Source organism: Pongo pygmaeus, chromosome 3, assembly GCF_028885625.2.
Source record: "Pongo pygmaeus isolate AG05252 chromosome 3, NHGRI_mPonPyg2-v2.0_pri, whole genome shotgun sequence".
Lineage (NCBI taxonomy): Eukaryota > Metazoa > Chordata > Mammalia > Primates > Hominidae > Pongo > Pongo pygmaeus.
In genome coordinates, this window is record NC_072376.2 from 163,372,212 (window position 1) to 163,398,425 (window position 26,214).

At 34.7% G+C, this 26,214-nt stretch overlaps 1 protein-coding gene across 5 annotated transcripts in view; it reads right to left on the reverse strand.

The window, feature by feature from the left end:
• Positions 1-26,214, reverse strand: part of LRBA (LPS responsive beige-like anchor protein) — a 764,782-nt gene that overhangs the window by 179,480 nt on the left and 559,088 nt on the right. For all 5 annotated transcript variants that reach the window (XM_054484859.2, XM_054484861.2, XM_054484860.2 and 2 more), the window contains 2 exons: positions 25,597-25,712; positions 21,560-21,672 (listed from right to left, as the gene is read on the reverse strand). In XM_054484859.2, the coding sequence (XP_054340834.1) occupies positions 21,560-21,672; positions 25,597-25,712 (229 nt within the window). The remainder of the gene's footprint in view (positions 1-21,559; positions 21,673-25,596; positions 25,713-26,214) is intronic.

Sequence of the window (26,214 nt, forward strand, 5' to 3'; positions counted from 1 at the left end):
TTTATTTAGAGACAGGCTCTCACTCTGTTACCCAGGCTCACGTGCAGTGATACAGCCATAGCTCACTGCAGCCTCGAACTCCTGGGCTCAAACGATTCTTCTGCCTCAGCCTCCTGAGCAACTAGGACTACAAGTGCATGCTACCACACTGACATAATTTTTTAGTTTTTTGTAGACCCAGGCTGGCCTTGAACTCCTGGCCTCAAACAATACTCCCTCCTCAGCCTTCCAAAGTGCTGGGATTACAGCCATGAGCCACCACCCTTGGCTGGAAAAATACTAAATCTTAATATAAAAATTAGACATAAAGTAGGGTAAGTTAAAGATGTCAATATATAAGGCATGGATGGAACTAGAGGCATTATGTCAAGAAGCCAAGCACAGAAAGATAAATATCACATGTTCTCACTCATATTTTGGAGCTAAAAAAAAAAATTGATCTCATAAAGATTAAGAGTTAGACTGGTGGTTATCTGAGGCCAGGAAGGGTAGGGGGGAAATGGATGAAGAGAGATTGATTTTAAAAATTATGTTAAAGAACACAGAGAGACGCAGGCATCTGAGTTGTAAGGCATTTTAAAACTATAGTGTACTTCAAATATCAAACAAGGAGATAAAATATTGTTTGGCAAATGTAAATGAGCCTATGTGGTAGCTTTCAGAAGAAACAGGGCAACTGGAATCAATTTAACAAGATAATCTCTAATGATTCCATTAAGTGCAACAGAAGAGACTCTAATAATTCTCATGACTTAAGAATAGCCATGGGTCATACATAAGAGCTGGTAAATGTTGATAACACTTTTGGAGTTGACTATTAGCAATGTGAGGCCTGACAGGCAGTTACACTGCAGTTGTATTCCTAGAAAAAGCCCAATCCTGGCAAGGAAGGTCAGTGATATTCAACCTCTAAGACAATCCCCAAAATGAAGCCCTTATACCAAAAAGCAGACTCTGCTAAAATAGTCCAGTCCTTGTATATTCCTTCCCAGTGCTCCTCTTAAGGTAAGCAAAATCCACTAGTTGAATAAAACTGGAGCAGCCAGATTGCTGACCAAAAACCTTGCTCCATTGCTGGAGAAATGAGTCAAAAAAATAAAGGCCGATGAGATTCACAACTGCTATCTAAAATTTACCTTATTTCTCTGTGCAAGAGGGTATGTTGGGATAGTCACCAACATAGAGAACTTATATTTTACCCTTTTTAAAATGAAAATGTTATTGTACTTTTCCCTCTACAACTATATATCTGATCTATATGGTGGGGGAGGGGGTTAAATTTAGTCATTTAATTGTAGTACAGTGATAATCAATACTTACGAGGGACTAGAAATAAGCCAGTAAAGCTCGGATTTAGAAACCACTGCACCTGCAATAGCTGGACAGGGTTTTGGGCTGCCTCTACAATTTAAGACAAAAAGAAATAAAACATAGCATAAAAACATAACAAAAATCCTTTGTTCAGTTTATAAGTTACTACCTTCCCTTTATCAACTGGAAAAAAAATAACCTCATGTAACATAAATCATATGAAATAATTAATTTTATGTGTCAACTTGACTGGGCCACAGGGTGCAGAGATTAAACATTATTTCTTGGTATGTCTGTGAGGATGTTTCCAGGTGAGATTAGCCTTTAAACTGGTGGACGCAGTATAGATTTCTTTCTCCAGTGTGGGTGGGCATCATCCAATCTGTTCAGGATCTGAATAGAAGAAAATGCAGAGAAAGGAGGAATTTGCCCTTTTTTTCCTGTCTCACTGCTGAAGCTGAGACAGCTCATCTCATCTTTTCCTGTTGTCAGTCTGGGATTTACACCATCAGCTCCCTGGTTCTCAGGGCTTTAGACCTGCAATGAATTACACCACCAGCTTTCCAGGGTATCCAGCCTGCAGATGGCAGACTGTGGGACTTCTCAGCCTCCCTAATCACATCAGCCAATTTCTCATAATAAATCTCTTTTTGGATACAGATATATAGATATCTCCTATTGGTTCTGTTTCTCTGGAGAACCTCAAGATACCATATCAAGAGGAAATGAAATTAATTCATAAGGTAAATATAGAGTATTTCTTCATATTTTGAGATCAATATTGAGATTATAATCACTTATAAAATAGAATATAAAGTTTTATAAACTACCTCACTCTGGTAATAGATGGCAAAACTATGGTTCCACCATCCACACTCCTTTTCCCAAATGAAGCACCTTTTTTAAAACATTCAAATTTGACATTACTTAAGAAGCTCATTTTAAAAAGTGATTTAACAACATGTGGATGTCAAAGAATGCACTAGACAATTCATAGGAAGAAAAGCCTAAGAAGTCCATTAACCATGTATCCAAAATGGGTAATTTCATATTTAAAAAGCTAGCTAAGTTGACCATTTCCTATTAAAAGGAACCAGAGGTCCTTAAAGAAATCGCTGATTCTAATTCTGGGGCAGGAAATATACAAAATAGCCTAGGACACCTTGTTGTGCCAGAAGGCAAAGGATTTGTCAAATATTAATGGGATTGTATCTAAGGGACATAAGACTCTTCTTAAAGAGACCTCACTGGACAAAGTCGCGGCAATTTCGGTACCACAAAGAATAATACAGTTCTACCTTCATATAAAAATGTAGAAAGTATCAGGGAATGTTGCTCTCATTGTAACAACAATAAAAAGACTGTAAGATGATAACCATTTTTGTACTAATCAGAGAGCTGAGGTAAAAGACAACCAAATGAAGTAAATTCCAAAAAGTTACAGGACTCTTCAACAAGAGATGGTACAAACTGCTATAATTTTGGCAAACCATGGGCGGAAGAGGTAGTCAACATAAAAGTAGGTAAGAAGAAGGCTGGGCATGGTGGCTCACGCCTGTAATCCCAGCACTTTGGGAGGCCGAGGCGGGTGGATCACTGGAGGTCAGGAGTTAAGAGACCAGCCTCGCCAACATGGTGAAACCTCGTCTCTAATAAAAATACAAAAATTAGCCAGGCATGGTGGCAGGCACCTGTAATACCAGCTACTTGGGAGGCTGAGGCAGGAGAATTGCTTGAACCCAGAGGGCAGAGGTTGCAGTAAGCCAAGATTATGCCCTTGCACTCCAGTCTGAGCGATAAGAGTGAAACAGTGTCTCAAAAAAAAAAAAAAAAAAAAAAAAAAGGCAGGAAAGAAGAATCTGCTAAAATTTATAAAGAATTTCTAAATACCAATGTTGGGTGAATAGATCAATGTAGAAACACAAGGGAGTTTGCATGCACTTGTAAGCTCTTTTCCATGGGCCTCTATAGGTTGCTCATGAGACAGAATGCAACTGAGGCAAGGTAGAAGACCAGGGGGTGGCTCTCTAGGTGACACAGGCACACAGGATATGATTTACAGTTACTGGGAATGGCAACAAAACAGAATCTCCTTCCCCTAATCTTTCTCTTACAGGAATCAAAATCCTTAAGCTGATGGGAGAGGAACACCAAACTCTCATTCCACAGCCTAAGCAAATATCAACTTGCACATGGGGAAAGAGTAGAAGCAAAACTAATCTACCGCAGGAAGAGGGATAGAAAACCCTGTGTACCACCCCTGGGAACCAGGCAAAGATCCACTGCTTCTGGGGTAGGGTAAAAGCAAAAGCCCTTTCAGGAAGACATGTCCTGCACTGATGCAAAGAAGGGGTCTGCTACTACTGGGAGAAGGATAGGAAATTCTTTCCTGTGGATGCCATGAGGGGTAGAGGCAAGAACACTGAGAAAGTCCGTACCTGAGGACCATTTAAATGGGATCTACTTAAGAATGAGGATGAATCAGGAGAACTGAGGAGCTACCCTATCCACCCCACAACAAGCCTGGCACTGAGTTACCAACAACAGCAATGTACTTCTGGAAAAAAAAAACCAGAAAAGTACATAGAAAAATGCCTCTGTGGCACAGGCACAGAGGGTCGGCTAGAGAGTAGAGCAAGAACAGTGAGAAAAAACATCCACCACCCAGGCCAAATTCTTACAGAGGAATTTGAAGTTTGTACTGTATTTCAGGTAATAATAGCAATAACAAACCCAACTAGGCTTATCTATTGACTAGATTGACTGAACTCCCCACACTAACTACCTGACCTAAGAAGAAGCATATACTTCTTTGAAGCATATACTTATTCATATCCCAGCCTATACTGTTCTCCTATCTCAGATAAAATAGAATCATAAAAATAATCTAAAAGAAGCACATAAAGGGAGACAAAGTACAAAGAACTGATGTGTAGAATAAAAAACAGCAAGAAGGTAGATTTAAGCCAACCATATAAAAAATTACATTAAATGTAAAGGACCTCAACACCCCAATTAAAATGCACAGATTGTCAGACTGGGCATGAAAGCAAGGCTCTATTATATGCTGTCCACAAAAAAAATGTTAAATATAAAGCCATAGACAGGCTTCTTAAAATAATAGAAAAAAATGCTGCAAGTAACAATCAAAATAATGCCCTCCTGGGATATTAACATCAGAAAAAGTAGATTTCAGAACATGAAATATTACTAAGTATAAAGAGGGACATTGCATAATGAAAAATGAATTCTTTCATCAAAAAAATAACAATTTGAAGAGTATATGCACTGTATTAGTTTCCTAGGGCTCCTATAACTAAATATCACAAACTAGGTGGCTTAAAACAATATAAACTTATTGCCTCAGAGTTCTGGAGGCTAGAAATCTGAAATCAAGTTGTTGGCAGGTTCATGCTCTCTTTGAAGCCTCTAGAGGAGGATCGTTCCTTGCCTCTTCCAGGTTCTAGTAGGCTCAGCTGTTCCTTGGCTTGCAGCAACAAAACTCTAATATCTGCTTCCATCGTCATATAGTGATCTCTCCCTGTATGTCTGTCTTTATATGATGTTTTCATACAAGAACACCAGTCATATTGGATTTGGGCCCACCCTAATGACCTTATCTTAACTTGATTACATCTTCAAAAACCCTATTTATGAATAAGGTCACATTCATAGGTACCAGGAGGTTAGGACTTTAACATATCTTTTTGGAAACAAAATTCAACCCATATCATGTACCCAAAAATAAACTTGAAAACACGTAAAATAAAAACTAACAGAACTTTGGTGAGGTGGGGTGGCTTACACCTGTAATCCTAGCACTTTGGGAGGCCAAGGCAGACAAATCACTTGAGGCCAGGAGTTGGAGACCAGCCTGGCCAACATGGCGAAACCTGTCTCTACTGAAAATACAATTAGCTGGGCTGGGTGGCACATGCCTGTAATCCTAGCTACTCAGGAGGCTGAGGCATGAGAATTGCTTGAACCCAGGAGGAAGAGGTTGCACTGAGCCAAGATGGCACCATTGCATTCCAGCCTGAGTGACAGGCAAGACTCTGTTTCAAAAACAAAACAAAACAAAACAGAACAAACAAACAGAAAAACTAACAGAACTGAAAGAAAATATAGACAAATCTAACTTATAGTTGGAGACTTCAACACTCTTCTTTCAGGATTCAACAGAACAAGTAGAAATCAGTAAGGATATAAAAGACACGAACAACGACATCTTCAAACAATTTTACCTAATTGATATTTATAGAACAATATTTAACAACAGAAGAATATGCACTCTTTTCAAATGCACATGGAGCATTAATCAAGGTAGACTATATTCTGAGCTATGGAACAAATTCTCACTAACTGAAAAGAATTGAAATAATACAGTGTATGTTCCTCAACCACAATGGAATTAAACTAGAAATAAACACAAGAAAGACACCTGACAAATCCCCAAATACATGGTAACTAAATAACATACTTCTAAGTAATCCATGGGTCAAAAAGCAATTTACAAGAGAAATTAGTAAATATTTAAATGGGATGAAAATAAAAACAATATATAAAAATGTGTTGGACCCAGCTAAACCAGTGCTTTGAGAAAAATTTGTAGTGCTAAATGCTTATATTAAAAAGAAAAAAGTTCTTAAATCAATAGTTTAAAGTTTGCACCTTAAGTTACTAAAAAGGAATCTAAATCAAATAGAAAATCTAAATCAAATCTAAATCAAATAGAAAAAATATAGTATGGAAAGCAAAGATCATAGGAATTGAAAACAGAAAAAGCAATAGAAAAATAAATAAAATCTCTACCCAGACTGGTCCAGAGGGAGAAAAAGAAGTAAATGCCAGTATCAAGAATGAAGGAAGGGACAACTTAGATGAAATAAACAAATTTTGTGAAAGATGCAAACTACCAAAACTCATTAACAAAAAGATAACCTGAATAGCCCTTAATCTGTTAAGGAAACTGAATTCAAACTTCTACAAAAAAACCTTCCCAGAAACAAAACTCTTGGCCTAAATGGCTTCACTCATGAGTTCCATCAAACATTTAAGGGTGAAATAATAATTGTATATCATCTTTTCCAGGAAATAGAAGAGGAAAAAACAACTTCAAAACTCATTTTGTCATGTAAGCATTACCGTGATGCCACAACTCAACAACATTACAGGCCAATATCCTTTGGGAACATATATGCAAAAGGTCTTAAGAAAATATTTGCAAATGGGATCCAGCCATTTATTAAAAGGATAATACATCACAATCTGGTTTATCACAGAAAGGAAACACTACACAATCAGCCAGTGCAATTCACTATACTAACCAACTAAAAAAGAAAATGCAATTATCTTCAGAAAAAGCATTTGATAAAATTCAATACCCAATTATGATGAAGACTCTCAACAAACTTCTTATAGAAGGGAACTTCTTTGGGAGGCCGAGGCAAGTGGATCACAAGGTCAGGAGATGGAGACCATCCTGGCCAGCATGGTGAAACCCCATCTCTACTAAAAATACAAAAATTAGCCACGTGTGGTGGCGTGCACCTATAGTCCCAGCTACTTGGGAGGCTGAGGCAGGAGAATTGCTTGAACCCAGGAGGCGGAGGTTGCAGTGAGCCGAGATCACACCACTGCACTCCAGCCTGGGCAACAGAGCGAGACTCCGTCTCAAAGAAAAAAAAAAAAGAAGGGAACTTAACCTAATAGAAGCATCTACAGAAAAGCCTATAGCTAATATCACACTTAATGGTGAAAGACTGAATGCTTTTCCCCTAACACAAAAGACAAGGTACTCTCAGTACTTGTTAACGTTGTATAGTGCAGTAAGTCTTCATTTCACAATGCCATTTATGTAGAAAGTCCCAAAAAGTCTACAAAAAGGCTGCTAGTAATAATAATTGAGTTTAGCAAGGATGCAGAATACAAGGTCAATTTACAAAATTCACTTGTATTTCTATATACTAGCAACAAACAACTGGAATTAAACATTTTATAACAGGATTAAAAACATAAATTTTTGAAGGATAAATTAACAAGATATGTGTAAGAATTGTATGCTAAAAGCTATGGAACATTCGAGAGAAACTAAAAAAGGACTAAATAAATGGAAAAGACACTATACTAAGGAATTGGAACATTCAATATTGTTAGTACATTATTTTTACCCAAAATGATCTACAGGTTGAATGCAATCCTAATAAAAAATCTAGAAAGCTTTTTAAAAATTAGAAATTAACAGGAAGCAAAAAGCCTAGAACAGCCAAAAAATTTTTAAAAAGAAGAATAAAGCTGGAGGATTCACATGACTTTATTACATGATTTACTATAAAACCACAGTACTCAGGACTGTGGTACTGATATAAGGATATACTGATTAATTGTGCAGAACAGAGAGTCTAGAAATAGACCTACACATATATGGCCAATTGATTTCCAACAAAGATTCCAGGAGACCTCCAGAGAAAAAGTCTTTCCAACAAATGGTGTTAGAAGAATTGGACTTCTACACACACAAAAAAATGAACCTTAACTCTTACCATGAACCTATAATACATTCTAGACAAAAAATAAGTAGCATTAGCAGCCACAATACAGAAGAATAGTAATAATTCTGTTTGATCCAAGTTGTTTTTAGAAAACCCATTAACACCATTGGGTCAAAATAAGTAGTCAATTACATAATCTAAATCAGCAGCTTTCAACTTTTCCTGTAAGATAGTCTCTAATATATATACGTGTACACTATCTATTCACAGATCTCTTGCAACAAACCCACAGTCCCCTCAAGTGACCAGAGCTCACAGGTTGGGAACAACTGGCACATCTTCATCTTCCTTTCTACCCATAAGACACCAGCAAGTGTTATACATTTAACACTGACTAATCTTCAACCTCTTTTCTTCCTTTTCCTGTATGAAAAATTCAACCCTAAATGTAAGAATTCATAATAGTCCTTCATATTTCACTTGAATATTTCATGTGAATGTTTCGATCAAAATGATTTAAAAGTTTGTTTTTTTTTTTCTTTTTTTGAGACAGAGTCTCACTGTCACCCAGGCTGGAGGGCAGAGCACGATCTCCACTCACCGCAACCTCTGACTCCCTGGTTCAAGCTATTCTACTGCCTCAGCCTCCCGAGTAGTTGGGATTACAGGCACGCACCACCACATCTGACTAATTTTTGTATTTTTAGTAAAGACAGGGTTTTACCATGTTGGCCAGGATGGTCTTGATCTCCTGACCTCATGATCCGCCCAGCCTCCCAAAGTGCTGGGATTACAGGCATGAGCCACAGCACCCAGCCTCAAAAATTTGTATTTTAATTTGTGTAAGGTGAGCTATATGGTCAATTTGTTACGTTAGTGAAACTGTTGAACAAGTCAGAACCTGGGACAGAATTCTAAAAAGATGCTCTAAAGAAGGCAATATCTCAAGTTTATAAAGACAATTAAACAATAGGATTGTACGATGATTTGAACAGTTATTAATGTTACTAATGACTTTTAATTACCTTGTCTGTATTTCAGACTGGTAACACTCAGATTTTAAAATAATTTACTGAGATAGGTCACACTAGATCTATAACTTTCCCAATTTACTGGCCTAATCAAAACTTTTATTTTTCTTTTTTAAATTTTTTAAAATTTCAATAGCTTTAGGGGGTACAAGTAGCTTTTGGTTAAGTGGATGAGTTATATACTAGCGAAGTCTGGGCTTTTAGTATACTTGTCACTCAAAGAGTGTACCATAGGTGATTTTTCGTCCCTCATCTTCCCCCCAGCCTCCTCCCTTCTAAGTCTCCAATGTCCATTATACCACTCTGTATGCCTTTGCATACCCATAGCTTAGTTCCCGCTTACAAGTAATAACATGTGGTATTTGGTTTTCCATTCCTGAGTTACTTCACTTAGGATAATGGCCTCCAGTTCCATCCAAAAACTTGTATTTCTTATTATTAATTTTTTTGGTGTTCGGTGTTTTTTAATTTTTAGTTTTAATTTTTATAGGTACATAGTTTGTGTATATACTTATGGGGTACCCAAGATGTTTTGATATAGGCAAGCAATGCATAATAATACCATGTAAAATCAGGTGTCTACCCCTTCAAGCATTTATCCCTTGTGTTACAAACAATCAAATTATATTTTTAATTATTTTTAAATGTACAATTACATTAGTGTTGACTATAGTCACCCTGTTGTGCTATCAAATATTAGGTCTTATTCTATCTTGCTGATTTTTTTTGTACTCATTAATCATCCCTACCTATACCCCATTCCCTCACCACCCTTCCCAGCCTCTGGAAACCATCCTTCTACTCTCTATCTCCATTAGTTCAATGGTTTTGATTTTTAGATCCTCACAAGTAAGTGAGAACATGAAACGTTTGTCTTTCTGTGCCTGGTTTATTTCACTTAGCATAATGATCTCCAGTTCTATCCATGTTGTTGCAAATAACAGTATCTCATTCTTTTTTATGGCTGAATAGTACTCCATTGTGTATAAGCACCATATTTTCTTTATTCATTCATCTGTTGATGGATACTTAGGTTGCTTCCAAATCTTGGTTATTGTGAACAGTGCTGCCAACAAACTTGGGAGTGCAGATACCTCTTTGATACACTGATTTCCTTTCTTTAGGGTATACACCTAGAAGTGGAATTGCTGGATCATATGGCAGCTCATTTTTAGTTTTTTGAGAAGCTTCAAAATTGTTCTCTACAGTGGTTGCACTAATTTATGTTCCTACCAACAGCGTAGAAGAGTTCTCTTTTCTTCATATGCTCACCAGCATTTGGTATTGCTTGTCTTTTGGACATAAGCCATTTTAATTGGAGTGAGATGATAGCTCATTGAAGCTTTGATTTGCATTTCTCTGATGATCAACGATGTTGAGTGCCTTTTCATATGCCTGCATGCCATTTGTATGCCTTCTTTTGAGAAATGTCTATTCAAATCTTGTGCCCATTTAAAAAATTGGATTATGAGATGTTTTTCCTATAGACCTGTTTGAGCTCCTTACATATTCTGGTTATTAATCCCTTATCATATGAGTGGTTTGCTAATATTTTCTCCCATTCTGTGGCTTGTCTCTTCAGTTTTTGATTGTTTCCTTTGCTGCGCAGAAGACTTTTTAACTTGATGTGATCCCATTTGCCCATTTTTGCTTTGGTTGCCTGTGCTTATGTGGTACTACTCAAGAAATTTTTGTGCAGACCAATGTCTTGGAGAGTTTCCCCAATGTCTTCTTGTTTCACAGTTTGAGTTCTTAGATTCAAGTCTTTAATTCATTTTGATTTGATTTTTGTATATGGTTAGAGATAGGGTTCTAGTTTCATTCTTCTGCATATGAATATCCAGTTTTCCCAGCACTATTTATTGAAGAGACTGTCTTTTCCCCAGTGTACGTTCTTGGCACCTTTGTCAAAAATGAGTTCACTGTAGGTACGAGGATTTGTAAAATCTTTTCTTTTTAAAGTAAGTAAGTTAATGCAGTTCAACGGGATGTGTATCCCAGTAAAACTACTGATTTTCTTTTCCTCTAAATTAAAAAAACTATTTGTCTATTCTAATTTTTATATTGATCCCACAATAACATGATTTTGTTTGCAGAATTTACTCCTTTCCACTTCCAAAAACTTGCTTCAAATGATAAATTTTGGATTCACACTTTTTAAAAAATTCCTTTTCTGAAAGTAAGACAATCTAAAAATTAAGCTACTGAAAAATGTTTTCTGATTAGTCTTGTATAAATGTTTTAAATATAACATGCATGCAATTATAAAGGTCTTTAAAAGTACGAACAATTTAATTCACTTTTGTTTCTGGAAGAGTCCTCAGAATAGTGTAGACAAAAGATGCCCAGCAAATACTTAACAATTATTTGAACAAATACATTGAATAGAACTTGGAGAATAAAGAATTGGACAGGAATTTGAACATAAGAATAAAAGATATTTATTACATTATCCACTGTAAAAAAGCATAGTACATATTCACACACAAAGTAACTTTTAAAATCATAGGCAAGATAAGAATCAGAAGTTGATACATGTGAGTATATTTTAAAAGCTACAAATGCATACAAGTTTTTTAAATGTCCTTCTACTAAATTTACTTTCTATAATTAAAAAAAATAGCCAAGCCTAAAATCAGGAGGATAGTTACCACTACTAATAAAACTTAAAAAAAAATTCCTAGGTGTTTTGAAAATAGTTCCTATGTAAATTCACAGTAGATATTCCCTACTCTAAACCTACCTCAGTTTGTACACCCAGCACCAAACAGATACAAAGCATTATGGGATAAAATTAATAATGCTATGCAAATAAAACAATTCATTTATAAATAATAATAAATAGTCACTCCACATCACAGTAACTTAGCATGATTAGAGAATAAATACTTAACTTTGAGAAGGATTACTGACTGGCAGTGTGTTGCTGGTATATGTCAGGATTATTCATCACCCTGACAGTAATATTAACCACAATCCATTTCAGTTGCTTCAGTTTATCATTTTCTGACTAATGTTAAAAAACAATGTCATTGGAGGCTGCTTGAATTAAGTGTAGAATTAACGTCTGTTAGAGTCATTCAAAAACTTCTATTAGAAGATAACTTCTACAGAAAACCAAATCTGCTATACAGAGTACTAATGCTTAAAAGATGTAAGTTTAGAAACACAGCCACACAAAATAAATAGACTAATTCTGTTTTAAAAACAAAACTTCAACAAATCCTGTAAATGCCTTATAACATCCATATACATATATATTCCTTAAATATATATGCTTCCACTTTCCTGAACTTAGTATTAAATTCTACATAAAGAGTTGCACAGACACATTTTAAACTAACATGCCACATTGAACAAGTAATAATTCAATTTAAAAAGGTCAGTGTACCCATGAAAAATTTTCTTCAGGGTTATATAAATTAAATAGCTACACAGTTTGCTACCTAGGATCCTCAAAATTAAGTAATCTGCTAAAGGTCCCTCTACTTATAAATGGTAACAAGAATATACAACTCTATCTAAATCCAAAAATTCCCTGCTCTGGTCTAATTTTATCTTTCCAGGCTGTTTTCTCCACATCATGTTGATATTCCTTTTAGAAGATATCTGCACTTACAACTCTTCTATTAATTTTTATACTGCTCTTTCTTGTTTTATGATTATTCACTTTCCATAGCATAATTTTCTTGTTCTATGAATGCAGTAGTTTCCTTTTATCTGAAAATATTTATTCTATTTTTTTTTTTTTTAAAAAAAAAACACTTCTGCTTCATAAATTGCCTCTGTTTCTTCTGGTTTTGTTTTGATTTTCTATTTGCTTTGGTCTTTGTCATCTTTCACATTAGAGGTTGTCTTTAAATGTTTGCTAATACTTGGCTGCACCTCCATTTTTAAGAATGAGACACTGAAGAGCTGATTGAAGCATATAGACCATAAGTAGTGATGTGAACTGGTAGACTTCATTGAAGGGAAATCAAGTGGGCTCGAAGTAGAATCCCTAAATGTTTTATTTTTTTAGGTGTTTTCTTTTGAGCTAGTGAATATGTCCAAAGAGTAATACAATCTTCTGTCTTATGGGGTGGGGATGGTATAAGCTTAGTTGCCACAGTTCTAATAGCATGACAGCAGAAGGCGTCCAGGGGCTTTCACGACTTAGTACTTAAAGCTTTCAGTTATAATCCTCCTGTTTTCCATCCTCTACCTTAAACCCTCCTTCTGGTGTGCTTGGTGTTCTCATATCAGAAACATGTCTGGTACAATTTCTCCAAAAAAGTCAATCTCTTGCTTTTTGACAATACAGAGGGAAGAGCAGTTGGATTTTGGAATGAAGCGGGTATAAAGCAAGTATTGAATTTAAAATGTTCTTTCAGATTATACCTAAAGTCTACCAGTTGACTGACAGACAGATTTGAGATCAAATCCTGAGCTTACCACTTGGAAAATGTGTGACCTCCCAGAATTCTTTAACCTTACTAAATCTTAGTTTCCTTATCTGTAAAATAAAGATAATAACACATTCCTTACAGGGTTATGAAGGAATTAAATGAAACAGCATATGTAAAATGCTTGTCATAGTGGAAAGCACCTATTAGGGCTTCCCTCACTATCCTACAAATACATTGGGAACTCTCCCCATATCATTTTTATGCTTATTAGACTGCAAACTTTCCAAGGCCAGACAATGTACTTTATATCATAACCTCTAAAATCAATGTGGCATACAACAGCATCCATGTTTGATGCCAAGATTAAAATATTTTAACATATTATGTCAGCCAATAAAACATATCCAAAACATAATCAAGTATGGGGTAATTTTTAGTTTCTTTCTCTGCATTTATATTTTATTTAAACAATTTAAGATCTATTATTTACTGCTGTAGTATCACAAGATGTGTTTCTTTTTGTAAGCTTGAATTTCTTTGGCTTCACTGAAGCCCAATAAATAGAAAAATGAAGTAAAAGCCGTAACACCTAACAAGTTTAAACAATATCCCCCCCACCCCCAAGAGCGTTCTTTTCCCTCTGTGACATCTAGATGGTATATTGATTCCCAGTGTATCTGTTACAGAGCAGACTAAAAGGACTGGCATTCATCAGAAACAGCACTTAAAACTTAAAGAGATAAAGAAGTGCTGTCTGATCAACAACAGTTAAATGTCGGTAGTCAATTCCAGGTCAAGATGCATGCTGTATATTAAATGTGTGTGTTAAACAGAAATATCTCACATATAAAAATATACATCCAAATGGTAGAAGATAAACGAAGGAGAGAAAAAAAATCACTTACTTTTCCTGAAAGAGAGAGCGAGAAACAGAAACATGAGCGAGAAACAGAAACATATACTAAGCACAAACAGGAGTAACTCAGCAATGAATAATAAATTTACTATGGTTCTGTCACTCAGTTCTCTTCGGTTTTATCAGAATCTACTCTTTAGAACTATTTGGATCCAAACTAGGGCAATGTAAACTGCTAGGTTAACAAGAGTGTGAATAGTCTGGCATTGTAACATAGGTTTAAAAACAAAACGAAACAAAACAAACATGATTTCTTAGAGCTTAGACAAAAATTTAAAATTCAGTTTTAGTCAATTTTCCTCTGATTCCTATGTTGCAAGATAGGAATCAGGAGATCATGGTGCAGGTTCATTTTCTTCTACTCTTTATTTTCCTGTTTCTGCACTATGGACCAAAATAACAGCTCATTTTGTGGTTACAATCTAAAGATGAAAAACAGATTTTTCTTTACCTTGTTCCTCAAACTCTCTATTTTCCTTCATTTTAAAAATGTGAGTTGTAATTATTAAACAGTAAGTATTTGCTTTATCTTGGCCATTCCTGTTTCTCCCAAATCTTCAGCTTACTCTTTTACTAGGATAGTAACAACTTCATTTTATTCTTTCATATCTTCAGAAACTAGCAGTCCATGGCATATTACAGCACTCAATTAACAACCAATAAATGAATGAACAAATGAATAAGCAGTAACACTGGGGATCCTCTAGTTTTAACCGAACATTCAGCTTTTTTTGTAAAATGGGTTTAATCCAAAAACCCATCCAAAAAAAATGGGTTTATCCTGGCGCATAACCTAGGATAAAGACAACAAGAGTAGGGCAATTTGAAAAGAAAAAAAGCTTTCCTTTTTCAAGCAATAGCATGTTGCTTGTATGTACTAGGTACTTCAGCATGAGAAGTGAAAGGCAACTTGATAAATAACATTAAAACAGACCCAGCAACTGGTGCCAAAAGTGGAAGGCAGTATTAGCATATTACAGAGTTTCTCAAACTTTCTGGGCCAAAGCTCACATTAAGAAATATGTTACTTTAAAAAACACACATGTACATACACTCAAACAAATTGAGCAGAAGATTTATACAATATGCACACTGATGTTTCCTTTTTTATGTTATGCTATGGTATCCCATTCATTTTTTAAAAACGCAATTGTGAGCTACAGGTTGAAAACTTAGTGTTCAAATTCTGATTTTATCTATGTGCAACTTGACCTCGTGGTGCATTAGTTTTTGCCTCTGTAAAAAACAATAATGATGTCACCTACTTAAAGGGATTTTGTGAAGGTTAAAGGAATTACCACACACAAAACACTTAGACAAAAGCCTGGCATATAGTAAATGCTCAATAAATATTAGTTAACAATAATAATAAAGTGGATGCTCCTGTCTTGTGAATTTCGCAGCCAAGATAATTGGGTTTTCATTGGCAAGTGGAATAGTTATCAATTGCATTTCAATCCAAGAACATACTGGTTTTTTTAAAAGGTACCCAGATTACTGTACAGATACATATTATATATTCTAAAATAACTACACTGGTCAACTAGAAGAAAAATGATTGCCTCAGATTGTCTTGGTTTCCCTCTCTCAGAAAATCTGTTTTACACAATCACTTTCCAAAGTAAAGAAAAAATAATAAATCACAGGTACAAAGGAAATCATCCTAATCTACAAAAGAGGCCCTGGTACTGAAAAACTCAGCCATCATAATTTATTTTTATGGTATGACATTTTGTAAATATATTCCTGCGCTGATTATGATTTCTTATAAAGAAATGTCAAAAAGAAAATGTTGAATCTTATCTCTTCCAAGGAGGTTGTCAAAATATAAAATCAATGTATGTTTATAAAATATGGATTAATGTCACTCCAAATTCTATGCATGGTTAGATCTGTCTTCTCATCAGTCAGAATTTCAGACTACTGATGAAATAACTGGGAAAGTAGAGGGAAAAGAAATCAACCTCAAAATTGATTCCTATTTTTTTCAGCTTTGAAAGAATAAATTAAACCATTTTATGCTAAATGAGGACTTTTGCAATACAAGAAAAGATTTAATTTTCACCAGTCTTTCAGAATAAAATAGATTTGATCTTCTCAATGTACTTACAATACTAATTTGGAATGATTATAAAGAGATATTGTACATGGAATAAAAGCTTATACATTTAAAAAGACATTTTTTACATTGCTCCATTCAGACATTTTTTTTTCTTAAAAGAAGATCAGAAAAATAATACAGAAGAAAGGATGCTGATTACATTAATTCAGCTTCAGAAAGAAAATTCCCAGTGCAACATGGAAGAGATTACCAAATAAAATTGTAGCTTTGTATCAAAGGTACTAAAAGTCCTCTGAAAAACAGCTTTGGGGAAATTAAATAGATACAAATATGCATAAATAATTCAATACATTTTAAAGCCAGTCAGGCTATATTATCCACTTAAGAACGGAGATAAGATCTGTTTGTATTCTACATTAAGCTATGCATACAATGTTTTCTAAGATTTCACAAGTTTATTTAAACAAACAGTAATGTTTACAAAATGTATACTATGGGACAAATTTTAATACAATTCTATTATAATCATTATTTGTACAGATAGAGCTCATTTATATATGAGATGTATTCTTGAAAATGTGTGTATAAACAAATATTTGAAAATTCAATCACACTGTAAACATTTTGGCAAGCCTTAATACTAAAAGGAATGAGATACTTTTACTAAGTAAACAATCACCACTATTTTATATGTGCAAAGTAGAATTTTCAAATATCTGATGTGCTTGATTATTTCACTAAATGCAGTTGATTCCAAACTCACTTATTTCATCAATATTTAATGAAAGCAATTAGTACTAGTAGAATTCCATTCTCATGAACCTGAATGACTTTTGTAGCATTCACACTACCATTGGTTTATAGGAAAGGAAATATTAGTTGTAAGGCGGTAGAATGTTAGAGCTCCTCACTTCTCCCCAGACCTACTAATTACACTACTGTTCACTATTCAACTGTGTGCCCTTCAGTTCTTGTTGAAAGCACTTTTTATAACGATTTCTTCCTCAGCCAAAAGGGCAAATATTTCACAAAATTTCTAAAAATATAAAAATGAATGCCATTACAATTGAAGTCACAAAATTACACAAATGACATTTCTTATGTCTTTGTTTAGTGGATGTGGACATATTTGGATAGAGGTTAATGAAAGCAACAGTTTTGTTTTGTTTTGCAGCCCCCCCTTTTTTACTTTTAATGTAGCAAAATAAAAAAGCAAAATTACTATTGATCATCTAGTGGGGCATAAGGTAACCTTATTTCTCATATCTTGAAGAAAAGGCATTAGTTAAAATAATATTTTACCCACCCAACAAAAGTATTTCACAAGTTCCTTAGGTACAGCTGTAATATACAAATAAAATTTGATTTTAATAAAGGATTCTGTTTAGCTGGCCACTAATCTACAATAGTATTTTTCTGATATAATTTCAATGAATATTCATAATAAAAATCATACAGCCTACATAATAAAAATGTTCTGGAGGCCTCCTTCTGGTCATTTAACGTTTTTAGTAGAATAGATAACAAAGATGAGGGGCAGTAAATGGAGGCAGTTGGTAAAAAAGGGTGGTATTAGGATGAGGTAAAAGGGTTATGAGAACTTTTGTTCAGGTACAAAGATGGAGGAAGAGAAAAACATATCCTCAAAAAAAAAAAAAAACCACAAATAACCTCCCACTTGTCACCATTAGGTGCTGTTTCATCAAGACTGAATCATGAGTCCAGCCCACAATCCATCTTAGTACTCATCACATCTTAAAGAGATTTCTAAAAACTCATCTAAAGCACAAAAAAAATCGAATAAGCTATGTGCTGAAATAGAAGTCCAAACTGATGGATTCAGCCCTGAAACAGAAGGCAAGGCAAAACGTCTAGGACTCTAGAACATGTATTCATATATATGTCATTCATTTTGTGAAGCAAATTTTATATTCTAACAGAATCAACCCACAAAAATGATATTTTTACTTTTGCAAACACAAAATCCAAACCATGGAGAGAGAGTAGGGTATAATAGCCTGAGGATTAAAGAGCTGCCCAGTTTTCATTATTGACCTACTGCATGGCTCATTACACAAGTCAAACTAATACAGTCCTCATTTATTAGACTACAGAGCTCTACAGATTTCATAATACTATGGGGTCTTAGAACAAATATGATACCGATGTGTAAGGCCTTCCTTTTCTTTTCAATTTTTTTCAAACCAACCATTTATCATTCCTCATGGTCAATGGGTCAATTGGGAAATTCTGCTGACCTGGGCCAGGCTTTGTTGTTCTTAGTTGGACTCCTTCATATGTTTGTGGTCAGCTGGCAGGTCAGCTGAGGACTAGCTTGTTAAGGATGGCCTAAGCTGTCACAGCTCAAGTGTCCTCCATGTGTCAGTCACATCCCACCAGCAGGTTAACTTGGAAATGTTTAGGGCATATTCTCAAAGTGATCACAGAGAAGCAAGAACAGAAACACACAGGCACTTTTTCAAATTGTTTCTAGTTTGCTAACTTTTTTTTTCTTGCTGGTTTCTCTTTTATTAATGGTGGCAAAATATATATAACATAAATGTACAGTTCAGTAGTATTAACTAAATTCACATTGTTGACCAATCATTACCACTATCCATCTTGAGAACTTTTTTCAACTTGCAATCCTGAAACTCTATACCTATTATATTAAACACTAACTCCTCATTCTCTCCCTCACCCCAGGCCCTGGCAACCAGTATTCTACTTCTTGTCTCTATAAATTTCACAATTCTAAGTACCTCATATGAATGGAATCATACAGTATTTGCCCTTTTGGGACTGGCTTATTTCACCTAGCATAACATCCGCAAGGGTTATTCATGTTGTAGCACATGTCAGAACTTCCTTCCTTTTTAAGGCTGAATAATATTACATTGTATGTATATACCATATTTTGTTTACCCATTTATCTGTTGATGGACATTTGGGTTGTTTCTATCTCTTAGCTGTTGTGTGTCACGTTGCTACAAATATGAAGATGGGTGTAAAATTATCTGTTCTTATCCCTACTTTCAATTCTTTTTAATTTTTTGAGAAACTACCATACTGTTTGACATATAAGTTGCACTATCATACATTCGCACCAGCATGCACAAGAGTTCCAATTTTCCACATCCGTGCCAACACTTGTGATTTTCTGGGTTTGTTTTCATTAACAATCTTCCTAATGGTTGTGAAGTGGCATCTTATTGTGATTTTGATTTACATTTCCCTAATAATTAGTGATGTTCATTTTCATCTCATTGGCCACTTGTATATCCTCTTTGGAGAAATGTCTATCAGGTTCTTTACCCATTTTTGAATGTTGTTGAGTTTTAGGAGTCTCTACATATTCTTGACATTAATCCCTTATTAGACATGTGATCCATGAATAAGGCTTTCCTCTGAAAATTAAAACTCCCTTTTAGAGTTCAGTAAGTAGATATAGAAACTGGTACAATTTCTTAGCTCTAAGCACTATACCAGGCACAAGAGATACAGAAATTAACAAAACAAAATCTTTGTATTCAATGATTTTGCTTAATAGGGAACACAGAGAAGAAAATGTTAAAATTATAATAAATTATGAAATGTATGATAACAAGTATATAGGGAACACAGAGAAGAAAACCTTAAAATTATAATAAATTATGAAATGTATGATAACAAGTATATGGAAAGTACCCTGGGAGTTCAAATTTCTAGATAAAGAGAAGAGCCAACAGCCAAAGCACAAGAGGTGAACATGAGGCATTACAGGATCAGATGATACAGCAAAGATGGGGACAGAGACAGAAGACGTGGTAATAAAACAGACAATGGCTAGATCCTAAACACTATCGTTTGTCATGAGGAAAATGTTAACCTTCGTTTTGACATCCCCGGTAACTATTGTGATTGTCTGAACTGTGTGAAGATCCTATCCTGTGGATAGAGAGTAGGAATTACTCCTGAACATCTTCCTGGAATGAGTAAATAAGAGAACACACTCTTAGAGTCCCTGAGCTCTAAGTAAAGGACACTGGATATGTTGAGTGAACTTGTACTTCTCATGCTGGGATCTGCAGACACTGGGCAATGATCCTCTGACTGAGACTGTGAATCACTGAGAGCCTTGCATTTCTGCTACGATTGGGTGTTCAGTGGAGCTTTACATAAACACTTACCTGTGGCCTAAGATGGATTTAGAAGAGTTAAGGGAAAGGACTATGTATACCCTTGAAAAAAGTTAGTACTAACAGCAAGAAATCTGGTGTTTTGAGAATGTAAGAGTGACGTACAGGAATAAAGGACCAACACTGGATCAGGGTACAGACAGGGAAGAAGCAACAAAGAGTCTCCAGGTCAAAGATGTAGAAGACATAAACATTTGTTAGCTGTTCCTAGAAATTACTAAGGAAAGACGCTTTAGGAAAAAGACTGGATATTGTACTCACCTAAAAAATGAGGGTAGAGACTTTGTACTCAGACATTAAAGGAAATAGAATTCTGAATATAAATTGGAGGAATCAGTTTGAACTCATAATGTATTTCATCCTAAATTTTTTCCTAGCACCCTCTAAAAAAGGGATAGAAATAACGACAAATTCAGCAACAATAAGCAGAATAGACAAAACTGTGATCTCCAGATATTAATTCCCACTAGAAGAGGTCCCACTCGGGCTCCTCAAAGAAATAGATGATTCTGTATCTGGGCCAGAAAATGTAAGGGTTAAGACTAGAGTGCCTTGTCATACCAGAGAGCATGAAAGTTATCAAAGACTACAAACAGTGTCAAAATGTCCCAGAAATAACTTCAAGAAGCTCCCCCTGGTCAAAGAAAGAACAACTGAACATCAGGAAATAACTGCAATGGATTGAAACATCAAATACATTGAAATCTATGAGTTCATAAAGATACTTTTTTAATAGTCAGTTGGATACCATTGGAGAATGCTAGGAATCAACTCAATAGTTTGAAAACTGTTATGCAAATTAACAGAAAAGAGAAAGAATTAAATTTCTATCCTGTCTTTTCTCTCCAATGTACCACTTGATACCCCAGTAGTAGAAGAGGGGAAGTGTCTCTTTATAGAATGAGTCCCATAAATAAAAGTGATATTCTAAATACCACAATTTGGCAATGCTTACTAAATTAATGAATCCATGCACTGAATATCAGTGCTAACATCACAAAAGAGAAGTAGTGTTTATCATGCACATTAAATTTTTCCATTTGAAAATATGTTTAAGAGAATTATATTAAAGGTACGACTATATTTGAAAAAATTTTTTAAGTTAAGTAAAATAACTAAAGACAATCCAATTTATTTTTATATGCAAGACAATTATATTTCAGATGATTACTGAGAAATTACCTTGGACAAATCTCTGAAGTTGGTGGGCAAGGTAAGATCCAGTTCTTCTGATTCATAATTAGTGATGACCCAAGGAAACACTGGATACTGATTTAAGTCATTATAACTCCGTCCTGATAGGGAAAAAAGTTACTTGTAATTTATAATTTTAAAAATGAAATAAACAGATTCAGTAATATAATTTACTAAAAATAAGATTAACAATTTTTTATTGCCAGACATAGTTCTCAGTATCCATACTTTATCTCATTTAATCCTCACAACAATCCTATGAAATTGTATCATTTCCATTTCACAGATGAAAAAATTGAGTCACAAAAGGTTAGGTAACTTGCCCCAAATCACGCAACCAGTAATGGTCAAACCATATTCAAATCCAGATTTTCTGGTCCCAAGTTTGTGTTCTTTTAAACTACATTCGACAATTTTTTTTATCACTTGAAAGCCTGCCCCAAATAAAATACTCTTTTTTAAAGACTTTAAAAAGCTATTTGTAATTCTCACAGTTTTTCAAAACAAGAATCCTTTCTCTACCATTAATAATCAACCAACTAAGCAATCAAGTTTAAATGACGTAACCCTGGTGGACATTCACCGGTCATCTATAAAATGAGGGCATTGCACTAAATAATTCTGAAATTTCTGTGGTAGTTTTCAAATCCTATAATCCTCTGAAAATAATGAGCAGTATTATCAATGTTGCTTCCTTACATGCCCAAATGCGGCCACATGCTCTTCTATACCTCTTTCTAATGACATTTTCAATGACATATTTAGCTTTATTAAAAACACAAATTACAGCAAAAGAGGAGGTAGTCCTTCTACATATGTACAGCAGTTTTTTGGATATTGCCTTTGTAGGGAGGTAGCATAGTGGGTGAGATCATTGTTTCTGGAATCAAAATGCTGGTGTTTGAATCCCAGTTCCTATTTACTAGTCTATACATATTTTTAGTTAGATTTAACATGAACAGACTTTTATGGTGAACATATAAGACAGACAAATATATTAATATTGTTTGAATTCCTTTATTATATATTCTATCATTTCCATTACTTTTTCTTTCTCAAATATATACTGATGTCATATCAATATGTAGCTGAATATTAAAGTAGTTCTCTGCACACACTCTTGGTATCTAAGCCTTTTTTAAGGTCTGATGTTTTTAACTTTTTATTTTACTCTATTCATCTTAGGCTTGAGGTCTATTAGGATTAACAAAGTTCATTTTTGGCTGACCTGGAACAGTCTTATAAAACATTATAACAATGACATTTTTAATTCATAGGTCATTAATGTCACTACATATTTCTATCAATAATTTTAATTTCTCCATCAAAAAATAACCAAACATAGCAGCAGAAAAAAAAATTTTATGCTCCCCCACTTCCTTCTCCTTCTGATTTAAATGTTGGTAAACAGTAAAATCATCTTGTCCCATCTACTTAAATAATAAGAAATAATTTTTTATTGTACCTAAAAAATGAAGAGTATGTACCTGCTCAGTGATTAGACTTAATTAAGTTAAACTCAATACACAGTTATTAAATATCAACTGATGGCCATTTGGGAAATGCGTCATGATATCATGAGAATCTATATGCGGCACAAATAATAATGTAAAAGAAATCTTAAATGAGACTTAACTCCACCCTCTAATGCACATTTTAAAAATCTAAAGCAAATGATCGATTCTATATTTATGAAACATATACAGGGAATATACTTAAAAGACACTGCAGGCACAATAAAAGCTATTTGAGAACACATCATTTCATAAATGTTGTTCCATAATCATAACTGTGCATTCAACATGGGTTAATTGATGGACTACATGCAAAATATGTCCATTAAACTTGTTATATAAGTTTCCTCTCACTAATTAAACATTCTTTTAGTCACTAGTTCTATAGTTTCTACTAAATTCAACATAACCATTGACATTTTCTTTATCCCTTTTGCTCAGCTGACTGTGAGATAAATTTCTAACAAAATTTAGAACTTTCAATGTGAGCCCCTCAACTTCCAATTCTTTGCAACATCCCCTCACTCTTTCCCATTACTCTAACAGGGTCTTTTCTTTGCTAAGAGTAATTGCTTCACCTGAGCTCTCAAACCTGTCTCCCTCATAACTTGAATTGTTACTTTTCTTCTCTCCTCCTCTTTCATCATTTCTCCTCTCGGCCCCAACCCATCCTCTCTTTAATAACACATTTAAAATAACCATAATTGGCCGGGCGTGGTGGCTCACGCCTGTAATCCCAGCACTTTGCGAGGTGGAGGCGGGCAGATAACCTGAGGTCAGGAGTTAAAGACCAGCCTGGCCAACATGGTGAAACCCCATCTCTACTAAAAATACAAAAATTAGCCGGGTGTGGTGGCAGGAGCCTAAAATCCCAGCTACTTGGGTGGCTGAGGCAGAAGAATCACTTGAACCTGGGAGGCAGAGGTTGCAGTGAGCCAAGATCGTGCCATTGCACTCCAGCCTGGGGAAGAGGAGAGCAACTCCGTCTCAAAAAAATAAAAAAGACCTGTAATTACATCTACAGTTACTATTTCATTTCAAACCATTCATTCTGAAGTCTCCCTCTCCACTCTGTAACATTTGACACAGGTGAAAATGCCTTCCTCCCTCTTTCACCTTGCCTCTCAAGACATCTGACTTACCTCAGTTCTCCTACTATATCTGCACATTCTAGGATCACTCATTCCTTTTTGTCCTTTACTAACTTTCCTTCTTTCATCTCATATGCAAGAGAATTTCCCTGTCTTATCTCACTGCTTTCTGTATTATCTTCCTTGCTGATCTCACATCTCTCGGTGATTTCCTCTCTATGCAGATGAAATCCAATGTCCTAGTTCTAAGTTCTGAATATCCTCCTTGCCCTATACTTCCAAAAACTCTTTCTGATACCTTAACTTGAAAGTCTGCTGGCACAGTAAAATCATCATCTTTCCCTAGATCAAATTTTCTGACTTCTTTTTCCATTAATTGTACCATCATTTTCCCACTAACGCAGGCCAGAAGCCTGGAAGTCTTTTCAGATACTTTCTTCTCATTTACCACTTACATTCAGTCAGCTGCATATCAAATGGTTGGTGCCTTCCGAATTCTTATAGAATTTGTTCCTTCTTTTTTAATTCCCACTGATACCTAATGGAAGCCCTCATTACTACACACACACACACACACACACACACACACACACACACAAAATTACTTCCTAACTTTACTTTCTGCCTAGTCTCTATCCACCCAAATTTATCTTACATACACAGCCTCCAAGTTAATTTTTGATGCAGCTCTAATATCACTTAGGTGCTCAAAAACTTCTAAAAGTTTCCCAATGAACTGACTGCTAACTCTTCAAACTGACAAGAAAATCGTTCTTCACACTAACATTCTTATTTTTTTCTTATATCTTTATGATATAAAGATATCTTATATATATAAGATATAAAGATATATATATATAAGATACAAAGAAGATCTTATTTTTCATTATATCTTTATGAATATGTACTTCACGCACACAAAAATATACTGTATATATATAGATATACAAACTATACCATTCATTGCTCTCTAGGTATACTTTACATTTTCCCATCTTTGTATGTTTGCTTACGCTTTCAGTCCTACATGGAATGACATCTAACATTCCAACCACCTCCTCTGCTAGTCAAATAGTATCCATCCTTATACAACCATTGAAATCTTATTTTCCCCTTACTCCCACCAACTGGGTGAATATAATTTCCCTCTCTCCCTGTCCTTTTAATCACCACGGTACTTTGAATTTTTTACTGAATCTATATCCCCTTATTCTAGAATCATGTAAACATTCACATTTGTACTTAAAATGACTTCTATGAGAGTAAGCAACATACCTTATTCTCTTTGTATATCCTTTGTAGTATTCTAGTAGCAATAATGGCAATAAAACAAGCTAGTTATACCACTACTTAAAATAATCTAACAATTCAAATTAATAATGTATTGTCTAAAATAAATCAGTACATGGAATTAGGTTACCTGCTATCGTGTTGAGAAACATCAAGTACTCAAAATTAGAAATCTCTCTGTGTTGCCATCGCTGGGTCATATTAGAAGCCTTAAAAAGCTGACGTGGACTAGCTAATGAAATACGCCTGCAAGAAAAAGAATTCAATGTGATATGATTAATTATATCACAATAATAAATCATGAATTATCTGTGCTTATTCATTCATAATAATATCTATAATTCTGAAAAGTTCTATTCATGTTAGACTAATGAATACTAGAGAGGTTTCAATCTACAATTCATGGTTAAACAAATGATTTAGACTAGCCACAGACCTATTATACATATTCTATTCATTCAGGTAAGCTGTCATTACAGTGCCATTATAATGTACAGGTTCAATAAAAGTTGATTAATAACAGTATAATTAATAATTCACTGCTTTACTGATATAAAAAGAAGAAATTATAGTAGCTGGGAAGTGCATATAAAATTCTATTCACATGTCTTTATTAATTGTAATAGTTATCTCAAATGAACACATTTTTACATTATAAATTTAAATATATTTGCATACACTTTGTATCAAAGAGAAGGGAGATTCTAAACTATTTAGGTGTCTGTTCATGGGGTAAAGAGAAATTTTT